The sequence below is a fragment of the Bombina bombina genome, chromosome 3 (genome assembly GCF_027579735.1).
Source record: "Bombina bombina isolate aBomBom1 chromosome 3, aBomBom1.pri, whole genome shotgun sequence".
NCBI lineage: Eukaryota > Metazoa > Chordata > Amphibia > Anura > Bombinatoridae > Bombina > Bombina bombina.
Genome location: NC_069501.1, coordinates 761,404,836 through 761,429,281, shown reverse-complemented (window position 1 = coordinate 761,429,281; position 24,446 = coordinate 761,404,836). Strand labels below are relative to the sequence as shown.

Sequence of the window (24,446 nt, the reverse complement as noted above, 5' to 3'; positions counted from 1 at the left end):
GGACAGATTTCAGCTCTGTCTATCCTTTTACACAAACGTCTGGCAGAAGTTCCAGACGTTCAGGCTTTTTGTCAGGCTTTGGCTAGGATTAAGCCTGTGTTTAAGACTGTTGCTCCGCCGTAGAGCTTAAACTTAGTTCTTAACGTTCTGCAAGGTGTTCCGTTTGAACCCCTTCATTCCATCGATATCAAGATGTTATCTTGGAAAGTTCTGTTTTTAATGGCTATTTCCTCGGCTCGAAGAGTCTCTGAGTTATCGGCCTTACATTGTGATTCTCCTTATCTGATTTTTCATTCAGACAAGGTAGTTCTGCGTACTAAACCTGGGTTCTTACTTAAGGTAGTCACTAATAAGAATATCAATCAAGAGATTGTTGTTCCATCATTGTGCCCTAACACTTCTTCAAAGAAGGAACGACTTTTGCACAATCTGGACGTCGTCCGTGCCCTGAAATTTTATTTGCAGGCAACTAAAGATTTTCGTCAAACTTCTTCCCTGTTTGTCGTTTATTCTGGACAGAGGAGAGGTCAAAAAGCTTCGGCTACCTCTCTCTCTTTTTGGCTTCGTAGCATAATACGTTTAGCCTATGAGACCGCTGGACAGCAGCCTCCTGAAAGGATTACAGCTCATTCTACTAGAGCTGTGGCTTCCACTTGGGCCTTTAAGAATGAGGCCTCTGTTGAACAGATTTGCAAGGCTGCAACTTGGTCTTCACTTCACACTTTTTCAAAATTTTACAAATTTGACACTTTTGCTTCTTCGGAGGCTGTTTTTGGGAGAAAGGTTCTACAGGCAGTGGTTCCTTCCGTGTAAAGATCCTGCCTGTCCCTCCCGTCATCCGTGTACTTTTAGCTTTGGTATTGGTATCCCATAAGTAATGGGTGACCCGTGGACTGACTACACTTAACAGGAGAAAATATAATTTATGCTTACCTGATAAATTCATTTCTCCTGTAGTGTAGTCAGTCCACGGCCCGCCCTGTTTTTACGGCAGGTCTAAATTTTAATTAAACTCCAGTCACCACTGCACCCTGTAGTTTCTCCTTTCTCGTATGGTTTCGGTCGAATGACTGGATATGACGTAGAGGGGAGGAGCTATATAGCAGCTCTGCTTGGGTGATCCTCTTGCACTTCCTGTTAGGGAGGAGTTATAATCCCATAAGTAATGGATGACCCGTGGACTGACTACACTACAGGAGAAATGAATTTATCAGGTAAGCATAAATTATATTTTTGTTTTTGAAGTATCTGGCAAAATTTTGAGCTGAAAGAAAAGTTGAGGTGGGGGTGGGTGGAGAAGAGTATTGAAAGTGGAGAACAGACTTTTGGGTTTGAAGAAAAAGTAGAGATAAGAGTAGAGAAGTAATGTTGCTTATATAGATTAAGGGCAGAATAGTAAGAGTTCAAGATGAACTTACAGTGAAGAAAGTCAGCAGAACTCAGAGATTTCCTCCAGTTTCACTCAGCAGTTCGGGAACATCTGCGTAGGTACCGTGTCAGAGGAGTATGCCAGGGCTGAGGATGAGTGTATGTTTACCGAGCTATGGTAGATGGGGCCAGATTATGAAGGACCGATGTAAGGGTGGTGTTATAGTGGCAGATAGATTCATCAGGACAATAAAAGGAGGGGATGGAAGATAGAAGAGGTTCGAGAGAGCTAGCGAGCTGTTGCTGATCTAATGACTTGATACTTCTGTGAAGTTTAGTCTGAGGGGTAGAAGGAGGGTGAGTTGTAGGGAGGGAGGTGATGTTACAAGTGAGGAGGTGGTGGTCAGAAAGAGGAAAAGGTGGGTTTGTGAAGTTTGAGATAGTGTATCAATAGCTGAAAATCAGATCAAGGGAGTGACCATCTTTGTAAATGGGAGAGTCATTCCATTGTGACAGGCCGAAAGAGGAAGTGAGTTGCAGAGGAGGCAGTGGGATTATCAACAGGGAGGTTGAAGTCACCGAGAATGAGGGCAGGAGTATCTGAGGAAAGGAAGTAAGGTAGCCAGGCAGCAAAGTGATCTAGAAATAGAGTTGCGGAGCCAGGGGGTCGGTATATGACTGCAACACGTAAAGAGAGGGGCTGAGAATAAAGCAAATCATGTGTGTTTCAAATGAAGAAAATGTTAGGGAAGAGAAGGGCTGTATTTGTTGAAAGGTGCAACGAGAGGAAAGTAAAATACCAACACCATCTCCTTGTCTATTGTCAGACCTAGGAGTGTGGCTGAAGTGGAGACCCCCATGTGACAGTGCAGCAAAGGAAGCAGTGTCTGAAGGAGAGAGCCAGGTTTCTGTTACAGCCAGAAGATTGAGAGAGTGGGAGATAAAGAGGTCATGGATAGAAGTGAGCTTGTTGGTTCAGACCCTGGACATCATTTAGCCACCAATCAGCAAGCACAACCCAGGTTGTGAACCAAAAATGGGCCGGCTTCTAAACTTACATTCTTGCTTTCCAAATATAGATAATGAAGACAAATTGATAATAGTAGTAAATTAGAAAGTTGCTTAAAATTGCACGTTTTATCTGAATCATGAAAGATAAAATTTGGGTTCAGTGTCCCTTTAAATTGTAACGCTGCTTACAAAACTGTGCAGGGGTTAGTAATAGAATGTGCCGTTACAATTGTTTATATTCCCAGTGAACTGGTTGCTTTCCCTCTCAGCTGTTGACCCTCTACTTCCTGTACTGCAATTTTTTTGATCCCATCGCATATGCTGCTTGTTCTACTCTTAGACAGATGTAGCAAAGTGACATTCTCATTATTGATCTGGTGTTTTGCTGTCCTGAAACGTACTTCTGAAAATACATTTAAAAGTAAAAAAAATTGCAAAATAGTTCAAATTGGATATAAAAGCTGGGATTTAAGATGGTACCACACATACTATATTCTTAAACTTTCAATTTAGAAACTGTAATTTACACAGATGTTTACATATGTATTTATATTTTGCATCTCTCATTTTATTCCTCTTATTTAGATATATTTATAAATAAACAATGCTCTACATTACGAGTGAAGTGCAAAATTGCCCTAACCTGTGCACGATATTTGCACTCCACTCGTAATAACAGTGCACGCAAATGTGCGCTGGTATTTGAGGTCAAGCGCAATGCCAACGCGAGCCCGTGTTCGCATTGCATTGAAGCTTTGCATTCAATAGAGCACGCTTCCATAGGCTTCATTAGGAGCCTCATTCTCTTGCGGCATGAGAACCTAGCACAGCGAAGGGGGTAAGTCAGGCAGCAATCGGCAGCAAATTGAAATATTTATGTATATGAATATATACTGTACATATATATTTGTGCTTATGTGTATATACACATATTAACACATAAATATTTATGTATATGAATATATACTGTACATATATATTTGTGCTTATGTGTATATACACATATTAACACATAAATATTTATGTATATGAATATATACTGTACATATATATTTGTGCTTATGTGTATATACACATATTAACACATAAATATATATGTATATGAATATATACTGTACATATATATTTGTGCTTATGTGTATATACACATATTAACACATAAATATTTATGTATATGAATATATACTGTACATATATATTTGTGCTTATGTGTATATACACATATTAACACATAAATATTTATGTATATGAATATATACTGTACATATATATTTGTGCTTATGTGTATATACACATATTAACACATAAATATTTATGTATATGAATATATACTGTACATGTATATTTGTGCTTATGTGTATATACACATATTAACACATAAATATTTATGTATATGAATATATACTGTACATGTATATGTGTGCTTATGTGTATATACACATATTAACACATAAATATTTATGTATATGAATATATACTGTACATGTATATTTGTGCTTATGTGTATATACACATATTAACACATAAATATTTATGTATATGAATATATACTGTACATGTATATTTGTGCTTATGTGTATATACACATATTAACACATAAATATATATGTATATGAATATATACTGTACATGTATATTTGTGCTTATGTGTATATACACATATTAACACATAAATATTTATGTATATGAATATATACTGTACATGTATATTTGTGCTTATGTGTATATACACATATTAACACATAAATATTTATGTATATGAATATATACTGTACATGTATATTTGTGCTTATGTGTATATACACATATTAACACATAAATATTTATGTATATGAATATATACTGTACATGTATATTTGTGCTTATGTGTATATACACATATTAACACATAAATATTTATGTATATGAATATATACTGTACATATATATTTGTGCTTATGTGTATATACACATATTAACACATAAATATATATGTATATGAATATATACTGTACATATATATTTGTGCTTATGTGTATATACACATATTAACACATAAATATTTATGTATATGAATATATACTGTACATATATATTTGTGCTTATGTGTATATACACATATTAACACATAAATATTTATGTATATGAATATATACTGTACATGTATATTTGTGCTTATGTGTATATACACATATTAACACATAAATATTTATGTATATGAATATATACTGTACATGTATATTTGTGCTTATGTGTATATACACATTAACACATAAATATTTATGTATATGAATATATACTGTACATATATATTTGTGCTTATGTGTATATACACATATTAACACATAAATATATATGAATATATACTGTACATATATATTTGTGCTTATGTGTATATACACATATTAACACATAAATATTTATGTATATGAATATATACTGTACATATATATGTGTGCTTATGTGTATATACACATATTAACACATAAATATATATGTATATGAATATATACTGTACATGTATATTTGTGCTTATGTGTATATACACATATTAACACATAAATATATATGAATATATACTGTACATGTATATTTGTGCTTATGTGTATATACACATATTAACACATAAATATATATGTATATGAATATATACTGTACATATATATTTGTGCTTATGTGTATATACACATATTAACACATAAATATTTATGTATATGAATATATACTGTACATATATATTTGTGCTTATGTGTATATACACATATTAACACATAAATATTTATGTATATGAATATATACTGTACATATATATTTGTGCTTATGTGTATATACACATATTAACACATAAATATTTATGTATATGAATATATACTGTACATATATATTTGTGCTTATGTGTATATACACATATTAACACATAAATATTTATGTATATGAATATATACTGTACATATATATTTGTGCTTATGTGTATATACACATATTAACACATAAATATTTATGTATATGAATATATACTGTACATATATATGTGTGCTTATGTGTATATACACATATTAACACATAAATATTTATGTATATGAATATATACTGTACATATATATTTGTGCTTATGTGTATATACACATATTAACACATAAATATTTATGTATATGAATATATACTGTACATATATATTTGTGCTTATGTGTATATACACATATTAACACATAAATATTTATGTATATGAATATATACTGTACATGTATATGTGTGCTTATGTGTATATACACATATTAACACATAAATATTTATGTATATGAATATATACTGTACATGTATATGTGTGCTTATGTGTATATACACATATTAACACATAAATATATATGTATATGAATATATACTGTACATATATATGTGTGCTTATGTGTATATACACATATTAACACATAAATATTTATGTATATGAATATATACTGTACATATATATTTGTGCTTATGTGTATATACACATATTAACACATAAATATTTATGTATATGAATATATACTGTACATGTATATGTGTGCTTATGTGTATATACACATATTAACACATAAATATATATGTATATGAATATATACTGTACATATATATGTGTGCTTATGTGTATATACACATATTAACACATAAATATTTATGTATATGAATATATACTATACATATATATGTGTGCTTATGTGTATATACACATATTAACACATAAATATATATGTATATGAATATATACTGTACATATATATTTGTGCTTATGTGTATATACACATATTAACACATAAATATTTATGTATATGAATATATACTGTACATATATATGTGTGCTTATGTGTATATACACATATTAACACATAAATATTTATGTATATGAATATATACTGTACATGTATATTTGTGCTTATGTGTATATACACATATTAACACATAAATATTTATGTATATGAATATATACTGTACATATATATTTGTGCTTATGTGTATATACACATATTAACACATAAATATTTATGTATATGAATATGTACTGTACATATATATTTGTGCTTATGTGTATATACACATATTAACACATAAATATATATGAATATATACTGTACATATATATTTGTGCTTATGTGTATATACACATATTAACACATAAATATTTATGTATATGAATATATACTGTACATATATATGTGTGCTTATGTGTATATACACATATTAACACATAAATATATATGTATATGAATATATACTGTACATGTATATTTGTGCTTATGTGTATATACACATATTAACACATAAATATATATGAATATATACTGTACATGTATATTTGTGCTTATGTGTATATACACATATTAACACATAAATATATATGTATATGAATATATACTGTACATATATATTTGTGCTTATGTGTATATACACATATTAACACATAAATATTTATGTATATGAATATATACTGTACATATATATTTGTGCTTATGTGTATATACACATATTAACACATAAATATTTATGTATATGAATATATACTGTACATATATATTTGTGCTTATGTGTATATACACATATTAACACATAAATATTTATGTATATGAATATATACTGTACATATATATTTGTGCTTATGTGTATATACACATATTAACACATAAATATTTATGTATATGAATATATACTGTACATATATATGTGTGCTTATGTGTATATACACATATTAACACATAAATATTTATGTATATGAATATATACTGTACATATATATGTGTGCTTATGTGTATATACACATATTAACACATAAATATTTATGTATATGAATATATACTGTACATATATATTTGTGCTTATGTGTATATACACATATTAACACATAAATATTTATGTATATGAATATATACTGTACATATATATTTGTGCTTATGTGTATATACACATATTAACACATAAATATTTATGTATATGAATATATACTGTACATATATATTTGTGCTTATGTGTATATACACATATTAACACATAAATATATATGTATATGAATATATACTGTACATATATATTTGTGCTTATGTGTATATACACATATTAACACATAAATATTTATGTATATGAATATATACTGTACATGTATATGTGTGCTTATGTGTATATACACATATTAACACATAAATATTTATGTATATGAATATATACTGTACATGTATATGTGTGCTTATGTGTATATACACATATTAACACATAAATATTTATGTATATGAATATATACTGTACATGTATATTTGTGCTTATGTGTATATACACATATTAACACATAAATATTTATGTATATGAATATGTACTGTACATATATATGTGTGCTTATGTGTATATACACATATTAACACATAAATATTTATGTATATGAATATATACTGTACATGTATATTTGTGCTTATGTGTATATACACATATTAACACATAAATATTTATGTATATGAATATATACTGTACATATATATTTGTGCTTATGTGTATATACACATATTAACACATAAATATTTATGTATATTTTCTCTATTTTCAAGAGCACTAGATGGCAGCATTATGTCCTGCATTGTAATCTCTAGATGCCTCTCTCAACACACAATATCATGGGAACAAAGCAAATTTGCTAATAGAAGTAAATTAGAACCTTTTTTTAAACGGTATGCTCTTTCTGAATCAGAAAATACATTTTTTGGGGGGGTTCATATCCCTTTAAAAAAGCAACACATGAAGACATAATTGCATTATACTGTATACAATTCTAATTTGTTAAATGGAAATATATGAGGAAATAATCACACACATACAAATACACACACTCAATGAGTCAGCAGCATCTTTTTCCAGCATACATATGTAAGCTCCTTGCTGAGCTTTCTACATTCACAAAGCCCAGCTATATAGTTTTTAGAAAATGAGCAAATAACAGAGAGAGTGTCCAGTAAGAGCAAGTGATTTAAGATCCAGGAGCAAAAAGTAAAGAGGGGGTGAGTAATTACATTTTAAGACTAGCGGCCCCCACAAAGGGGTTAAACACAGAGTAGAAGTATCGCTCAGGACCCATAGAGCACTGTTGGTCCCAAACAGAAACTGATACTGCTCCAATCAGCAGCATTAGTTACACATCTGAATTGTGCGACTAGTAGGAGTTTCCTGCTTGGAACCAGCAGTGCTTTGCGGGTCCCAAACGGTACTTCTACTGACTATTTAACCCCTTTACAGGGGTCTCTTTCTCAGACTAATAAAATAATAGAATTTACACACCACATAAAAGCATCACAGTACATGAAAATTACCAATATAACAAATGCACTTAAAGGGACATTAAACACGAAACCTTTATTCCACATAATATAATAATAATGTAATGTTCATAAAAAATGTTGCTCTTATTTTATGTCCCAGGCAGAACAAGCTGCAGTTACATCTGAATTTGAAAGTTATAAAGTGCGTGTTCATAATGTCTTAAAGCAACAGAAGAATAAATCTGCTTCTCAAGCTGAACAGGAGGTGTTTAGACAAGAAAGGTACTGTAAAAAAGTTAATCTAGTTAAATTCTTATCTATCTAAAGCTTTAGATCAATACAATACTAATTTTTGGTTTATATAAACTATACAATGACTATCACAAATATTTTTTAATTTATTAATCAGTAATAAATAAAAATGTCCATTTCCATCTAATACGAGGAGAGTCCACAGCTTCATTCATTACTTGTGGGAAATACAGAACCTGGCCACCAGGAGGAGGCAAAGACACCCCAGCCAAAGGCTTAAATACCTCCCCCACTTCCCTTATCCCCCAGTCATTCTTCGCCTTTCGTCACAGTAGGGGACCTAAAGTGTTTAATAGTTTCTGCCGGTTCCATCCGTCAAAATGGAGACGATAAGGTCTATACTGCCCCTAGTTCAAGAGGGTCAGTTTATGACTACGATAGGCTTGAAAGATGCTTACCTTCATGTGCCAATACACAGGGATCACTTAAGGTTCTTAAGGTTCGCATTTCTGGATCAGCATTTCCAGTTTGTATCTCTTCCCTTCGAGCTGGCAACTGCTCCAAGAATCTTCACAAAGGTTCCTGGCAAGATCCAGAGGGATAGCGGTAGCTCCCTTATCTGGACGACATCCTGGTTCAGGCCCCGTCCTACCGGGTGGCAGAGGAACATTCGACAGCCCTTCTCCTCCTTCTGCAATCTCATGGTTGGAAGATAAACTCAGGAAAGAGTTCCCTGGTTCCTAGTACCAAAGTGGAGTTCCTGGGCAGGATAATCAACTCCATAGCCATGAAGATATTCCTGACAGACTAGATACGTTGCAAGATCGTCTCCGGCTGCCTTGCCCTTCAATCCTCTTCAAGGCCATCAGTGGCCTGGTGCATGGAGGTGATTGGGCTCATGGTATCCACTATAGATGTCATTCCATTCGCGATATTCCATCTGAGGCCTCTTCAGCTATGCATGCTGAGGCAGTGGAACAGTGATAATTCAGACCTATCCCAACGGATCTCTCTGGACAACGGGTTAAGGGAATCTCTCTCTTGGTGGCTCCGTCCAGATCAGCTGTCCCAGGGGACAGCCTTCATCAGACCATCTTGGGAGATTGTGACTATGGACACGAGTCTCTCAGGTTGGGGAGCGGTTTGGGGTGCCAGGAAGGCACAGGGCAGGTGGAATCGGAAGGAGTCTCTTCTCCCGATCAACATCCTGGAACTTCGGCAATCTTAAACGCTCTGGGGGCTTGGCCTCCCCTGGGGTCGTCCAAGTTAATCATATTCAAGTGGGACAACATTACCTCATGGCTTACATCAACCATCGGAGGGAACGAAAAGCTCCCTAGCCATGAGGGAAGTTTCTCGGATTCTGGAGTTGGCGGAGGCCTACGACTGCTTGCTATTAGCGATCCGCATCCTGGGTGTGGACAACTGGGAAGCAGATTTTCTCAGCAGGCAGTCGTTTCATTCGGGGGAAAGGTCTCTTTACCCCGAAGTGTTTGCAGAGATTTGCAACAGTTGGGGGACTCTGGAGATAGATCTCATGGTGTCTAGACTCAACTCCAAGCTACCCAGATACAGGTCGGGGTCCAGGGATCCCCAGGCAGAACTGATAGATGCCTTAGCAGTGCTGTGGGGATTCAACCCAGTTTACATATTTCCACCGTTACCACTTCTACCTCGTGTAGTGGCGCGCATCAAACAGGAGCAAGCGTCAACTATTCTGATTGCTCCGTTGTGGCCACGGAGGACGTGGTTTACGGATCTAGTGGGGGTGTCATAGTCACCTCCGCGGAGGTTGCCCTGTCGCAGGGATGTGTTGGTACAGGGTCCCTTTCTGCATCAGAATCTAGATTCTCTGAGGCTGACTGCGTGGAGGTTGAGCGCTTAGTCTTAGCCAGAAGAGTATTATCTGAGTGGGTAATTGATACTCTCATTCAAGCCAGAAAGCCGGTTACCCGTCACAACTATCATAAAGTGTGGAGGACCTACTTACTCTGGTGTGAATCTCTGGGATATTCCTGGCATAAGGTCAGGGTATCCAGAATTCTTTCCTTCCTCCATTTAAAAATTATTTGGATACATTTCTGTCTATAAACAAAATTCATGGATAGGATTGCTAGTATTAAATGAGTCACCTTTTAGTGGGATTATTTAAAGTGCATGTCTAATCATCAAAGTGTTTAATTACATAAATAAAGGTTAGTTTAATTCATCATCTTTTTTAAATAGCTTTCTAACAGTGAATATAAAGATTTTTACTTCTTATTCTTGTCGCCGATTCCTCCGCCTGCCATTTTGGTCCCACATATCTCTATTGATTGACACTTCGCTCTGTTAATATTTTTTTCACCCCCGGGGCGTGAGGCTGGTTGTTCGCTACGTCACACGCTTTAACTGCGCATGCGTGAACTACATGATGATGTATCATACTCAATGCTCGTCCTCTATTCGCGCATGCGCAATAATGATATGCTAGCATTTATTCAATCTTTACAAATAAGGCCGATATCAGATTGATGCTTATTGCTATCAAAAGAAAAGCTGCTCCTTGCTCGCAAAGTATTCAATGAATCGAAACATTCATTGAATACTTTGTTTATAATATAGTTTCGGAGTGTAAACGCATGCGCAATGGGAAACGAGGTGCCGAGGTTTAGAGCGTTAGTTTTTTTATATGCGCATGCGCGTTCTGTCGGCAAAAATTTTAACCCATGTGCAGAGGTCAGCACTAATTGTGAACGAGCATGTAACAGACGTCAGCGAGTGGGCGTCAAATATTGTAATGATGCAGGAGAAATAGGATGAAATACCGGAAGGAGGAGGTTGGGAGGAGTTAAAGGATTATAACGGAGCTAAGTAGAAAATAAAATTAAAAGATAATTATTCTTTATATAGAAATTTTATTATTGCGGTTTGCTTATATCCAATATTGTGAGCAAGTAGGTTTAATTAAATAGTGAAAAATGTACATTCACTTTAAGCTTAACTTGAGCTTTTTGTATATATTTTAGATTTGTATAGGTTGAACTCGATGGACTTCGGTCTTTTTTCAACCTCATCTACTATATTACTATGTGACTTGCTGCCAGTTCCTTTAGGGGACAGATTTCTTTGTTACACAAGAAGCTTGTTGAGATTCCTGATTTTCAGTCTTTTGTTCAGGCTCTGTCCAGGATCAGGCCTGTTTAGACATTCCGCTCCTCCTTGGAGTTTGAATCTGGTCCTAAAGGTTTTGCAGGGGGCTTTGTTCGAGCCTTTGCATTCTCTTGGCATTAAAACTCTGTCTTGGAAGGTTCTTTTGAATTAGCGGCCTTGCAATGTGAGCCTCCTTACCTGGTTTTCCATGCAGATAAGGCCGTCCTTCACACTGCACTGGGATTTCTCCCTAAGGTGGTGTCTGATCGCAACACTAATTAGGAAATTATGGTTCCTTCCTTGTGTCCTAATTCTTCTTCAAAAGAACGGTTGCTTCATAACTTTGGATGTGGTTCGAGCCTTGAAATTCTATCTTCAGGCTACAAAGGATTTCAGACAAACTTCAGCTTTGTTTGTTATCTATTCGGGGAAGCACAAGGGGCAGAAGGCTTCTTCCTCTTCTCTATCCTTTTGGCTGAGGAGCATGATTCGTTTGGCTTATGAGACAGTGAGACATAAGCCTCCTCAGAGGATTACGGCTCACTCAACTAGAGCTGTGGCTTTTTCTTGGGCCTTTAAGAATGAGGCCTCTATGGAGCAGATTTGGCTAAAGATGTTTTTGTAAGAGAGGTTTTGCAGGCTGTGGTGCCCTCAGTATAGGGTCCGCCTTTCTAGAGCTTGGGTATTGTTTCCCACATGTAATGAATGAAGCCATGGACTCTCCTCGTATTAGATGGAAAACATAAATTATGCTTAACTGATCATTTCATTTCCATCGTTACGAGGAGAGTACGGCTCCCGCCCGGTTCTCCATTGGGCGGACCAAACTTAATTTTTTTTTTCCCTTCTGGCACCATTTATACCCTGATATTTCTCCTACTGTTCCTTACTCCCACAGCAGAATGACTGGGCAATGAGGGGAGTGGGGGAGGTATTTAAGCCTTTGGCTGGGTTGTCTTTGCCTCCTCCTGGTGGCCAGGTTCTGTATTTCCCGCAAGTAATGAATAAAGCCGTGGACTCTCCTCGTAACGATGGAAATTAAATTATCAGGTAAGCATAATTTGTTTTCCTTGGATCTCTAAAACAGTTTGGAAAACCTTCTTCCAATTTAAAACCCCTTAAATATGGTTGTTTATGTTGTGTTAATAATTTTGTTTTGTAATTTTCCTTATGGGATTTGCACCCATGCTTGGCACTGTTCATTTTGTCAATGACGTTTCCACCTCTTAGCCAATAGCCATATGGGCCGATCGTCATTATACTGTAGGATATGTCACCCCATTGAAAAAATGAGCAGTGCCGTAGGCCGCCAGATGCACCTAGCTAAGTAGTGAAGCCCCGGTGAAATAAAGGCACCTTTTTCATCATTTTTTTTTTAAACTGATAAATAAAGGTGGTCTTTGTTTTTAGTGATGGTTAATTCTAGTGTTTTTATAATTTTAGGATTTACCATCACTTTACCTGCTGAAGTCCCTTAAAGCTGTGCAGCTATCTGTGAGAGCTGGTGAGCACCCAGGGCTGTGAGCTTTGTAGGGTCATGGGATGTGTACCTGTCTCGCTTGATAGTGCTATCCATTTTCATGTTTTGAATGTGTCTATGAAAATGTCAATGGGCTTGTGTCACCCTTGTTTATATCACTGTGTGTTTTACTGAAGCCATGCATTGGGTGACTGTAGGTTAGGGACCCAGGGAGGAAGAGACTTTGACGTGGTCCTTGGCCTATAGCCTTTTGGCAAAATGCTGTAACTAGCTCTTCCATTTTGCTTTTAATCTAGCTGTCTGCTTTTAATCTAGCTGTGTGCTTGCAAGAGAGTGCCAGAGTTTCTGTGTTGTGTTAGTAATTTTGTTTTGTAATTTTCTCTATGGGCCTTGCACCCAGACTTGGCTAGAGTTAACTGCCCGAGTCTTTGAAAGCTGTGCAGCTAAATTTGAGTGCTGGTGAGCACACGGGGCAGTGAGATTTGCAGTGTTATGGGCTATGTACCCAGTCTGGGTTGAGAGTGCAGTCCATTTTTGTGTTTTATATATTTTTTTTGCTTTATACTCCTTTCAGGGAGCACCTGCAAACAACATTAGATCAACTGAAAGCTAAATTACTGGACACACAGCACACCCTGCAGCTAAATGCAGCTGAGCTGCAGACTTTGCAGTCTGAACATGACATACTGCTTGAGCGTCACAATAAAATGATACAGGAGACTGTGGCAAAGGAGGCAGAGCTTCGAGAAAAGTGAGTTACTCTGATGTCTGTTATATAATAATTTATCCCTCAAGGGGTTTTGTATTCTTTTCGCTCTACTGATGTTGTGCACTATACTCCAAAAGATAAATATGATATCCCTGGGTAGATGTATGATTATGTATTTTAATATGTGGTTTTAGTTATTCACCCTTTTGTGAATATTAGTTATAGCCATCACCTGATTCTGGCTCTTGTATGGACAGTAGCCTTTTATTTAAAGGGACAGTATACTTCAAAAAATTTCTCCCCTTTAATTTGTTCCCAATGATCCACTTTACCTGCTGGAGTGTATTAAATTGTTTACAAGTATTTTCATTGGCTTTATATTGGCATTTGAAATAGTTGATCTAGCCTGTGGTATCCCCACCCATCCTGAAAGGTTTTGGCCTCAAGACGAAGCTGTGTAATTACAGCCTGAAGACTAAATTACACTCCCAGTGGGTTATAGAAGAGATAATGTAATACAATGTTAATTTTCCATTGTTCTCTTCAGGTATTAGTGATTGTTTTATGGGCAGATATAAGATAAAGGAGCATGTATATGTATACAATGTGATAAAGTAATGAGATCTGATTATACCTACAAGCTCAACCCATTTTATTAGGTTGTGGCTTCAAAACACAAAATCAGCTAATTCTTATACACAAATAAGCCTTAAAAAGTAAATCTCATACATTTTATACTCTGCAGCTGGTAAAAAAAAAGTAATTGGGAAAAAAAAAGTAATTGGAAACACATTAAGGGAAAAACAATTTTATAGTATACTGTATCTTTAAATGAAAGTTAAAGATAAAAGGAAAGAAGGGTGACTCCTGGTGCAGATCAATGATGCTTTTTCAACCCAATATTAACCCAGGTATAAAAGGGTACTCGCATTTATAGTGCACATAAACATCGGTATCCTTGGTGTACTATTCCAAAGCACCTCCAGTAATCGTAGGCGGTAGGTAAAACAAAGAGACTCCAAAAAAGTGCTCAATTGATAATAAAAATAAAGTTTGTATTTAAAAAAGCATAAAAGTGTACAATGAAATATAAAAACAAAAGTACTATTTGCTACGCGTTTCTCGGCGTGTACTGCGCCGTTTCCTCAGGCATATAGTACTCACAGCACTTTGAGTCTCAGATATATAATACCATTACAAATCATAGGCAAGTACCCTCCCCAGTTAGCAGGTGTCTAATTAACAAGCAGTATTCACAGCATAGATCAGAGCTCAATATATAATGTGATGTTATTTAAACAGTCCAATCCATATAAACATAATGCATATTGTGATCCTAGTGAGTAAATGGAAACTGCTTATAATATACTTGTAGTAGAATCACCTACTTGATTAAAGCAGCGCCTAATATAAGATCTAAAGTCTAAGCTCTACAAAATATGTACAAATATACATATATCAATAATTGCAAATGATAATTCAAGCCTGTTGATTGATTTTGTTCACACTTATGTACTGACTACACTAGGAGGCACCCTTCTGTTGTTTCTTTTTTTGAAGGAAAGTTATTTCTTGTGATTCATCTTTGATAACCCACACATATCCTTACTTCATTTTTCAATCTCATAACATATGGCTTCTTGTTGCGTTGTAAAAAATAATTTACAATAGACCTGTAATTGACCTGTTCTGAAATTATTTGTGTTTTTATAAGATTATTTTATTATACTATTTACAGTTTAGTTAATGTCATTTGTTCCATTCCAAATGTTAAGACTGAACTCAGGATAGAGACTTTTTTTCCCCTCAGACTTTGCACTGCTCAGTCTGAAAACATGCTACTAAAGACAGAACATGCACAAACAGTTAGCCAGATGAGTGCGCAGATTGAGGCACAGCGGAATAGTTTCAAGGATCAAGTAAGGCATTTTCAAGAAGATCATAGGAAGACAGTTGAGACTCTACAGCAACAACTTTCTAAGATAGAAACTCAGCTCTTCCAAGCTAAGAGTGAAGCCACTGTAACAAGTAAGTAAAACATTTGTATTATGCCTTCATATTCTACCTTTTAACAATTAGCTTGTAAATCATTATTTTTTCATCCTAAGTTAATTAAAAGGGGCTTGCCTTGTCAGCAATAATAATAATACCTGGCAAATTGTTAGGTCTATCACTCTTGAATATGTGAGTGGGGAAGGGTCAATGTTTAAGAACTACTTAGCATTTTACTTGCTCTACAAAATGTGGGAATCAAGAATATAAACATGATGCCTTAAAAAACACAGACAGTTGGACAATGGCACCCAGTACAGAGGAGTGTTACTGGCAATCAAGAAATTAGTTCGCTAATTGCTATTGTGTTAAGGTAAATCAGTGGTAAAATCAATGTTGTATATGCTACTGGAAAACAAGAGGTTAAATCACCATGTAATTATCTCAAGTTAGTTAAATTTTACACAATTCTAAAAAAAAAAAAAATACAAAATAAAGCACACAATAGGTACTAAAATGTTCTACATACAAAGGTTTAGCTAAATCCACTCGGCTATTTTTGTTCTGAAGTCAATTACAATTCTCTTAGTGCCAAAAAAAACAATCAGGTTTTCTTCTATAAGATACAACAAGTCCACGGATTCATCCTTTACTTGTGGGATATTATCCTCCTGCTAACAGGAAGTGGCAGAGAGCACCACAGCAGAGCTGTCTATATAGCTCCTCCCTTGACTCCACCCCCCAGTCATTCTCTTTGCCTACTCTAAGTACTAGGAAGGGTAAAGTGAAAGAGGTGATAAAATGTTAGTTTTTATTTTCTTCAAGCAAGAGTTTTTTATTTTAAATGGTACCGGTGTGTACTATTTTCCCTCAGGCAGCAGATGGATGAAGACTTCTGCCTGGAGGCTGATGATCTTAGCCGTTGTTACTAAGATCCAGTGCAGTTCCCACAGAATGACTGAGGAGTATTTAAGAAACTTCAGTGTGAGGAACGTTTTTCATGCTATAAGCAGTGAGGTATGTTGAGTCATTTTTTTTCTGGAGAGACTGTATTATTTCAGAATTGGCTGACAGTATCCCCATGAGGGAGAGGGTAAGCAGTAATCCTAAAGTATAAAGAGGGGTATTACTGAGCTTGCATATATGGGCTATATAAAAATGGTTGACACTGACGTTTGAATGTTTGTGGGCAAACGTTTACATGTTTGGGAGTGCAGTTAATGTTTTTAAAGGAAGAGACGTTTTTTTTATTAAGTGTACACATGGCTTCATTTCTGGGTTTATGAACCCACATGGCTAGGTTTTTAGACCGCTCTGGTGCGGTTAATTTGGGCTGTGAGGCATCGAGTGAGATGGACGGGGCCTATTTTCGCGCCTCAGTTGCGCAGTTGTTTTTCTCAAGCAAGCTCCAGATCAAGTGGGCCTTTGTGAGCTGTATTGGGCCAAAACGAAGGTTTAACACTGTTTTACAGACCCCTGAGGGCAGGTAGCTTTTTATTGAAATAAACGTTTTGTATTTTTCCGTTTTTTTCTTATAAGGGTTAAGTGTTCCTTTCCTTGTGGGGCAAACTTAGCTGCAGAATTGGGATGCTTCTACCATAAAATTAGGACAATTTGATTGTTTTTAAGCAGTTTTGGAAAAATGGTATGCTTTTTTTTCCTCTTAAAGGCGCAGTACCATTTTTTAAGATTGTTATTTTTTCACTAAATAAAGTGTTTTCAAGCCTGTCTGAGGTCATTACTAGCCTGTTTAACTTGTCTGACATTGAGGAAAGCCAATTTCTTTCATGTAATTAGCAAGAGTCCATGAGCTAGTGACGTATGGGATATACATTCCTACCAGGAGGGGCAAAGTTTCCCAAACCTTAAAATGCCTATAAATACACCCCTCACCACACCCACAATTCAGTTTTACAAACTTTGCCTCCGATGGAGGTGGTGAAGTAAGTTTGTGCTAGATTCTACGTTGATATGCGCTCCGCAGCAAGTTGGAGCCCGGTTTTCCTCTCAGCGTGCAGTGAATGTCAGAGGGATGTGAGGAGAGTATTGCCTATTTGAATGCAGTGATCTCCTTCTAAGGGGTCTATTTCATAGGTTCTCTGTTATCGGTCGTAGAGATTCATCTCTTACCTCCCTTTTCAGATCGACGATATACTCTTATATATACCATTACCTCTGCTGATTCTCGTTTCAGTACTGGTTTGGCTATCTGCTATATGTAGATGAGTGTCCTGGGGTAAGTAAGTCTTATTTTCTGTGACACTCCTAGCTATGGTTGGGCACTTTGTTTATAATGTTCTAAATATATGTATTCAAACATTTATTTGCCTTGACTCAGAATGTTCAACTTTCCTTATTTTTCAGACAGTCAGTTTCATATTTGGGATAATGCATTTTAATTTAACATTTTTTACCTTAAAATTTGAATTTTTCCCTGTGGGCTGTTAGGCTCGCGGGGGCTGAAAATGCTTCATTTTATTGCGTCATTCTTGGCGCGGACTTTTTTGGCGCAAAAATTCTATTTCCGTTTCCGGCGTCATACGTGTCGCCGGAAGTTGCGTCATTCTTTGACGTTATTTTGCGCCAAAAATGTCGGCGTTCCGGATGTGGCGTCATTTTTGGCGCCAAAAAGCATTTAGGCGCCAAATAATGTGGGCGTCTTATTTGGCGCGAAAAAATATGGGCGTCACTTTTGTCTCCACATTATTTAAGTCTCATTTTTTATTGCTTCTGGTTGCTAGAAGCTTGTTCTTTGGCATTTTTTCCCATTCCTGAAACTGTCATTTAAGGAATTTGATCAATTTTGCTTTATATGTTGTTTTTTCTTTTACATATTGCAAGATGTTCCACGTTGCAACTGAGTCAGAAGTTACTTCAGGAAAATCACTGCATAGTGCTGGAGCTACCAAGCTAAGTGTATCTGCTATAAACTTTTGGTATCTGTTTCTCCAGCTGTTATTTGTATTGCATGTCATGTCAAACTTATTAATGCAGATAAAATTTCCTTTAGTACTGTTACATTACCTGTTGCTGTTCCGTCAACATCTAATTTTCAGAGTGTTCCTGATAACATAAGAGATTTTATTTTTTAAATCCATTAAGAAGGCTATGTCTGTTATTTCTCCTTCTAGTATACATAAAAGTCTTTTAAAACTTCTCTTTTTTCAGATGAATTTTTAAATGAACATCATCATTCTGATACTGATAATGGTTCTTCTGGTTCAGAGGTTTCTGTCTCAGAAGTTGATGCTGATAAATCTTTGTATTTGTTCAAGATGGAATTTATTCGTTCTTTACTTAAAGAAGTGTTATTTGCATTAGAAATAGAGGATTCTGGTCCTCTTGATTCTAAATGTAAACGTTTAAATAAGGTTTTTAAATCTCCTGTAGTTATTCCAGAAGTGTTTTATCTCCCTGATGCTATTTCTGAAGTAATTTCCAGGGAATGGAATAATTTGGGTAATTTATTTACTCCTTCTAGACGTTTAAGCAAATTATATCCTGTGCCATCTGACAGATTAGAGTTTTTTGAGACAAAAATCCCTAAGGTTATGGGGCTATCTCTACTCCTGCTAATGTACTACTATTCCTACGGCAGATAGTACTTCATTTAAGGATCCTTTAGATAGGAAAATTGAATCCTTTCTAAGAAAAGCTTACTTATGTTCAGGTAATCTTCTTAGACCTGCTATATTTTTAGCGGATGTTGCTGCAGCTTCAACTTTTTGATTAGAAGCTTTAGCGCAACAAGTATCAGATCATAATTTTATAGCATTATTATTATTCTATAACATGCTAATAATTTTATTGGTGATACCATCTTTTGATATCATTAGAGTTGATGTCAGGTATATGTCTCTAGCTATTTTAGCTAGAGAAGCTTTATGGATTAAACTTGGAATACTGACATGTCTTCTAAGTCATCTTTGCTTTCCCTTTCTTTCCAGGGTAAATAATCATTTTAGTTCCTTTCCTCACAAGGAACAAAAGCCTGATCCTTCATCCTCAGGAGCGGTATCAGTTTGGAAACTATTTCCAGTTTGGAATATATCCAAGCCTTATAGAAACCTATAGCCAGCTCCTAAGTACCTATGAAGGTGCGGCCCTTATTCCAGCTCAGCTGGTATGGGGCAGATTACGTTTTCTTCAAAGAAATTTGGATCAATTCCGTTCTTAATCTCTGGTTTCAGAAACATTGTTTCAGAAAGGTACAGAATTGGCTTCAAGTTAAGGCCTCCTGCTAAGAGATTATTTTCTTTCCCATGTCCCAGTTAACACAGCAAAGGCTCAGCATTTCTGTTATGTGTTTCAGATCTAGAGTTGGCTGGAGTATTTATGCCAGTTCCAGTTCTGGAACAGGGGCTGGGGTTTTATTTTATCTCTTCATTTGTACCAAAGAAGGTCAATTCCTTCAGACCAGTTCCGGATCTGTCATTATTGAATCGTTATGTTAGGATACCAACATTCAAGATGGTTACTGTAGGACTATCCTGCCTTTTGTTTAGCAAGGGCATTATATGTCTACAATAGATTTACAGGATGTGTATCTGCATATTCCGATTCATCCAGATCACTTTTAGTGTCTGAGATTCTCTTTTTTAGACAAGCATTACCAGTTTTGTGGCTCTACCGTTTGGCCTAGCCTCAGTTCCAAGAATTTTTTTCAAAGGTTCTCGGTGCCCCTTTTTTCTGTAATCAGAGAATAGGGTTTTGGTATTTCCTTATTTGGACGATATCTTGGTACTTGCTCAGTCTTCTCATTTTCGAAGAATCTCATACGAATCGACTTGTGTTGTTTCTTCAAATTCATGGTTGGAGGATCAATTTACCATTCAGTTCATTGATTCCTCAGACAAGGGTAACCTTTTTAGGTTTCTAGATAAATTCAGTGTCTATGACTCTGTCCTTGTCAGACAAGAGAAGTTTAACATTGATATCAGCTTGTCAAAACCTTCAGTCACAATCATTCCCTTTGGTAGCCTTATGCATGGAAATGTTGGGTCTTAGGACTGCCGCATCAGATGCGATCTCCTTTGCTCGTTTTCACATGCGACCTCTTCAGCTCTGTATGCTGAACCAATGGTGCAGGGATTACTCAAAGATATCTCAATTAATATCTTTAAACCGATTTTACAACACTCTCTGACATGGTGGACAGATCACCATCGTTTAGTTCAGGGGGCTTCTTTGTTCTTCCGACCTGGACTATAATCTCAACAGATGCAAGTCTTACAGGTTGGGGAGCTGTGTGGGGGTATCTGACGGCACAAGGGGTTTGGGAATCTCAGGAGGTGAGATTTCCGATCAATATTTTGGAACTCCGTGCAATTTTCAGAGCTCTTCAGTCTTGGCCTCTTCTCAAGAGAGAGTTGTTCATTTGTTTTCAGATAGACAATGTCACAACTGTGGCATACATCAATCATCAAGGAGGGACTCACAGTCCTCTGGCTATGAAAGAAGTATCTCGAATTTTGGTTTGGGCGGAATCCAGCTCCTGTCTAATCTCTGCGGTTCATATCCCAGGTATGGACAATTGGAAAGCGGATTATCTCAGTCGCCAAACGTTGCATCCGGGCGAATGGTCTCTTCACCCAGAGGTATTTCTTCAGATTGTTCAAATGTGGGAACTTCCAGAAATAGATCTGATGGCTTCTCATCTAAACAAGAAACTTCCCAGGTATCTGTCCAGATCCCGGGATCCTCAGGCGGAGGCAGTGGATGCATTATCACTTCCTTGGAAGTATCATCCTGCCTATATCTTTCCGCCTCTAGTTCTTCTTCCAAGAGTAATCTCCAAGATTCTGAAGGAATGTTCGTTTGTTCTGCTGGTAGCTCCGGCATGGCCTCACAGGTTTTGGTATGCGGATCTTGTCCGGATGGCCTCTTGCCAACCGTGGACTCTTCCGTTAAGACCAGACCTTTTGTCTCAAGGTCCTTTTTTCCATCAGGATCTGAAGTCCTTAAATTTAAAGGTATGGAGATTGAACGCTTGATTCTTGGTCAAAGAGGTTTCTCTGACTCTGTGATTAATACTATGTTACAGGCTCGTAAATCTGTATCCAGAGAGATATATTATAGAGTCTGGAAGACTTATATTTCTTGGTGTCTTTCTCATCATTTTTCTTGGCATTCTTTTAGAATACCGAGAATATTACAGTTTCTTCAGGATGGTTTAGATAAGGGTTTGTCCGCAAGTTCCTTGAAAGGTCAAATCTCTGCTCTTTCTGTTCTTTTTCACAGACAGATTGCTATTCTTCCTGATATTCATTGTTTTGTACAAGCTTTGGTTCGTATAAAGCCTGTCATTAAGTCAATTTCTCCTCCTTGGAGTTTGAATTTGGTTCTGGGGGCTTTTCAAGCTCCTCCATTTGAACCTATGCATTCATTGGATATTAAATTACTTTCTTGGAAAGTGTTGTTCCTTTTGGCCATCTCTTCTGCCAGAAGAGTTTCTGAATTATCTGCTCTTTCTTGTGAGTCTCCTTTTCTGATTTTTCATCAGGATAAGGCGGTGTTGCGAACTTCTTTTGAATTTTTACCTAAGTTGTGAATTCCAACAACATTAGTAGAGACATTGTGGTTCCTTCATTATGTCTTAATCCTAAGAATTCTAAGGAGAAATCGTTGCATTCTTTGGATGTTATTAGAGCTTTGAAATATTATGTTGAAGCTACTAAGTCTTTCCGAAAGACTTCAAGTTTATTTGTTATCTTTTCCGGTTTTAGAAAGGCCAGAAAACTTCTGCCATTTCTTTGGCATCTTGGTTGAAATCTTTAATTCATCTTGCCTATGTTGAGTCGGGTAAGACTCCGCTTCATAGGATTACAGCTCATTCTACTAGGTCAGTTTCTACTTCCTGGGCGTTTAGGAATGAAGCTTCGGTTGATCAGATTTGCAAAGCGGCAACTTGGTCCTCTTTGCATACTTTTACCAAATTCTACCATTTTGTTGTATTTTCTTCTTCTGAAGCAGTTTTTGGTAGAAAAGTACTTCAGGCAGCGTTTTCAGTTTGAATCTTCTGCTTATGTTTTTTCATTAAACTTTATTTTGGGTGTGGATTATTTTCAGCAGGAATTGGCTGTCTTTATTTTATCCCTCCCTCTCTAGTGACTCTTGTGTGGAAAGATCCACATCTTGGGTAGTCATTATCCCATACGTCACTAGCTCATGGACTCTTGCTAATTACATGAAAGAAAACATAATTTATGTAAGAACTTACCTGATAAATTCATTTCTTTCATATTAGCAAGAGTCCATGAGGCCCGCCCTTTTTTTGTGGTGGTTATGATTTTTTTGTATAAAGCACAATTATTCCAATTCCTTATTTTATATGCTTTCGCATTTTTTTCTTATCACCCCACTTCTTGGCTATTCGTTAAACTGAATTGTGGGTGTGGTGAGGGGTGTATTTATAGGCATTTTAAGGTTTGGGAAACTTTGCCCCTCCTGGTAGGAATGTATATCCCATACGTCACTAGCTCATGGACTCTTGCTAATATGAAAGAAATGAATTTATCAGGTAAGTTCTTACATAAATTATGTTGTTCCATGTGTTTAGAAGCCATTGTGGAACCCCCACTTAAAATGTGACCCTCATGTACTGAAAGGGCCTTACATTGCAAAGAACATATTTTAGCTGATAAAAGTATGTAGCAGGATGATTCTCAGTCAGAAGAGAATCGGGTTTTGCCATCTACTTCTCCCCAAGTGTCACAACCTTTAACGCCCGCACAAGCGACACCAAGTACTTCTAGTGCGTCTAATTCTTTTACCCAGCAAGATATGGCCGCAGTTATGTCTACTACCCTCACAGAGGTATTATCTAAACTGCCTAGTTTGCAGGGTAAGCGCAGTAGGTCCGGTATGAGAGTAAATGCTGAGCCCTCTGACGCTTTATTAGCCATCTCCGATCTACACTCACAATGCTCTGAATTGGGGGTAGGGGAATTGCTGTCTGAGGGAGAGCTTTCTGATTCAGAAAAGATGTTCCCTCAGACTCAGATATGACGGCTTTTAAGTTTAAGCTTGAACACCACCGCTTGTTACTCAGGGAGGTTTTAGTGATTCTGGATGACTCTAGAGGTTCCTTCTTACACTAATGTTTTTCCGGTCCCTAAGAGGATTTCGGACATTGTTACTAAGGAATGGGATAGACCAGGCATTCCGTTCTCTCCCCCTCCTACTTTTAAGAAAATGTTTCCCATATCTGACACCATTCGGGATTCGTGGCAGACGGTCCCTAAGGTGGAGG

General features: G+C 36.2%; 1 protein-coding gene across 1 annotated transcript in view; it reads left to right on the top strand.

Moving 5' to 3' along the window:
* Positions 1–24,446, top strand: part of GCC2 (GRIP and coiled-coil domain containing 2) — a 312,711-nt gene that overhangs the window by 209,025 nt on the left and 79,240 nt on the right. Inside the window, exons 16-18 of the mRNA XM_053705442.1 lie at positions 8,791–8,912; positions 14,069–14,245; positions 16,014–16,231. Coding sequence (XP_053561417.1) covers positions 8,791–8,912; positions 14,069–14,245; positions 16,014–16,231 — 517 coding nt within the window. The remainder of the gene's footprint in view (positions 1–8,790; positions 8,913–14,068; positions 14,246–16,013; positions 16,232–24,446) is intronic.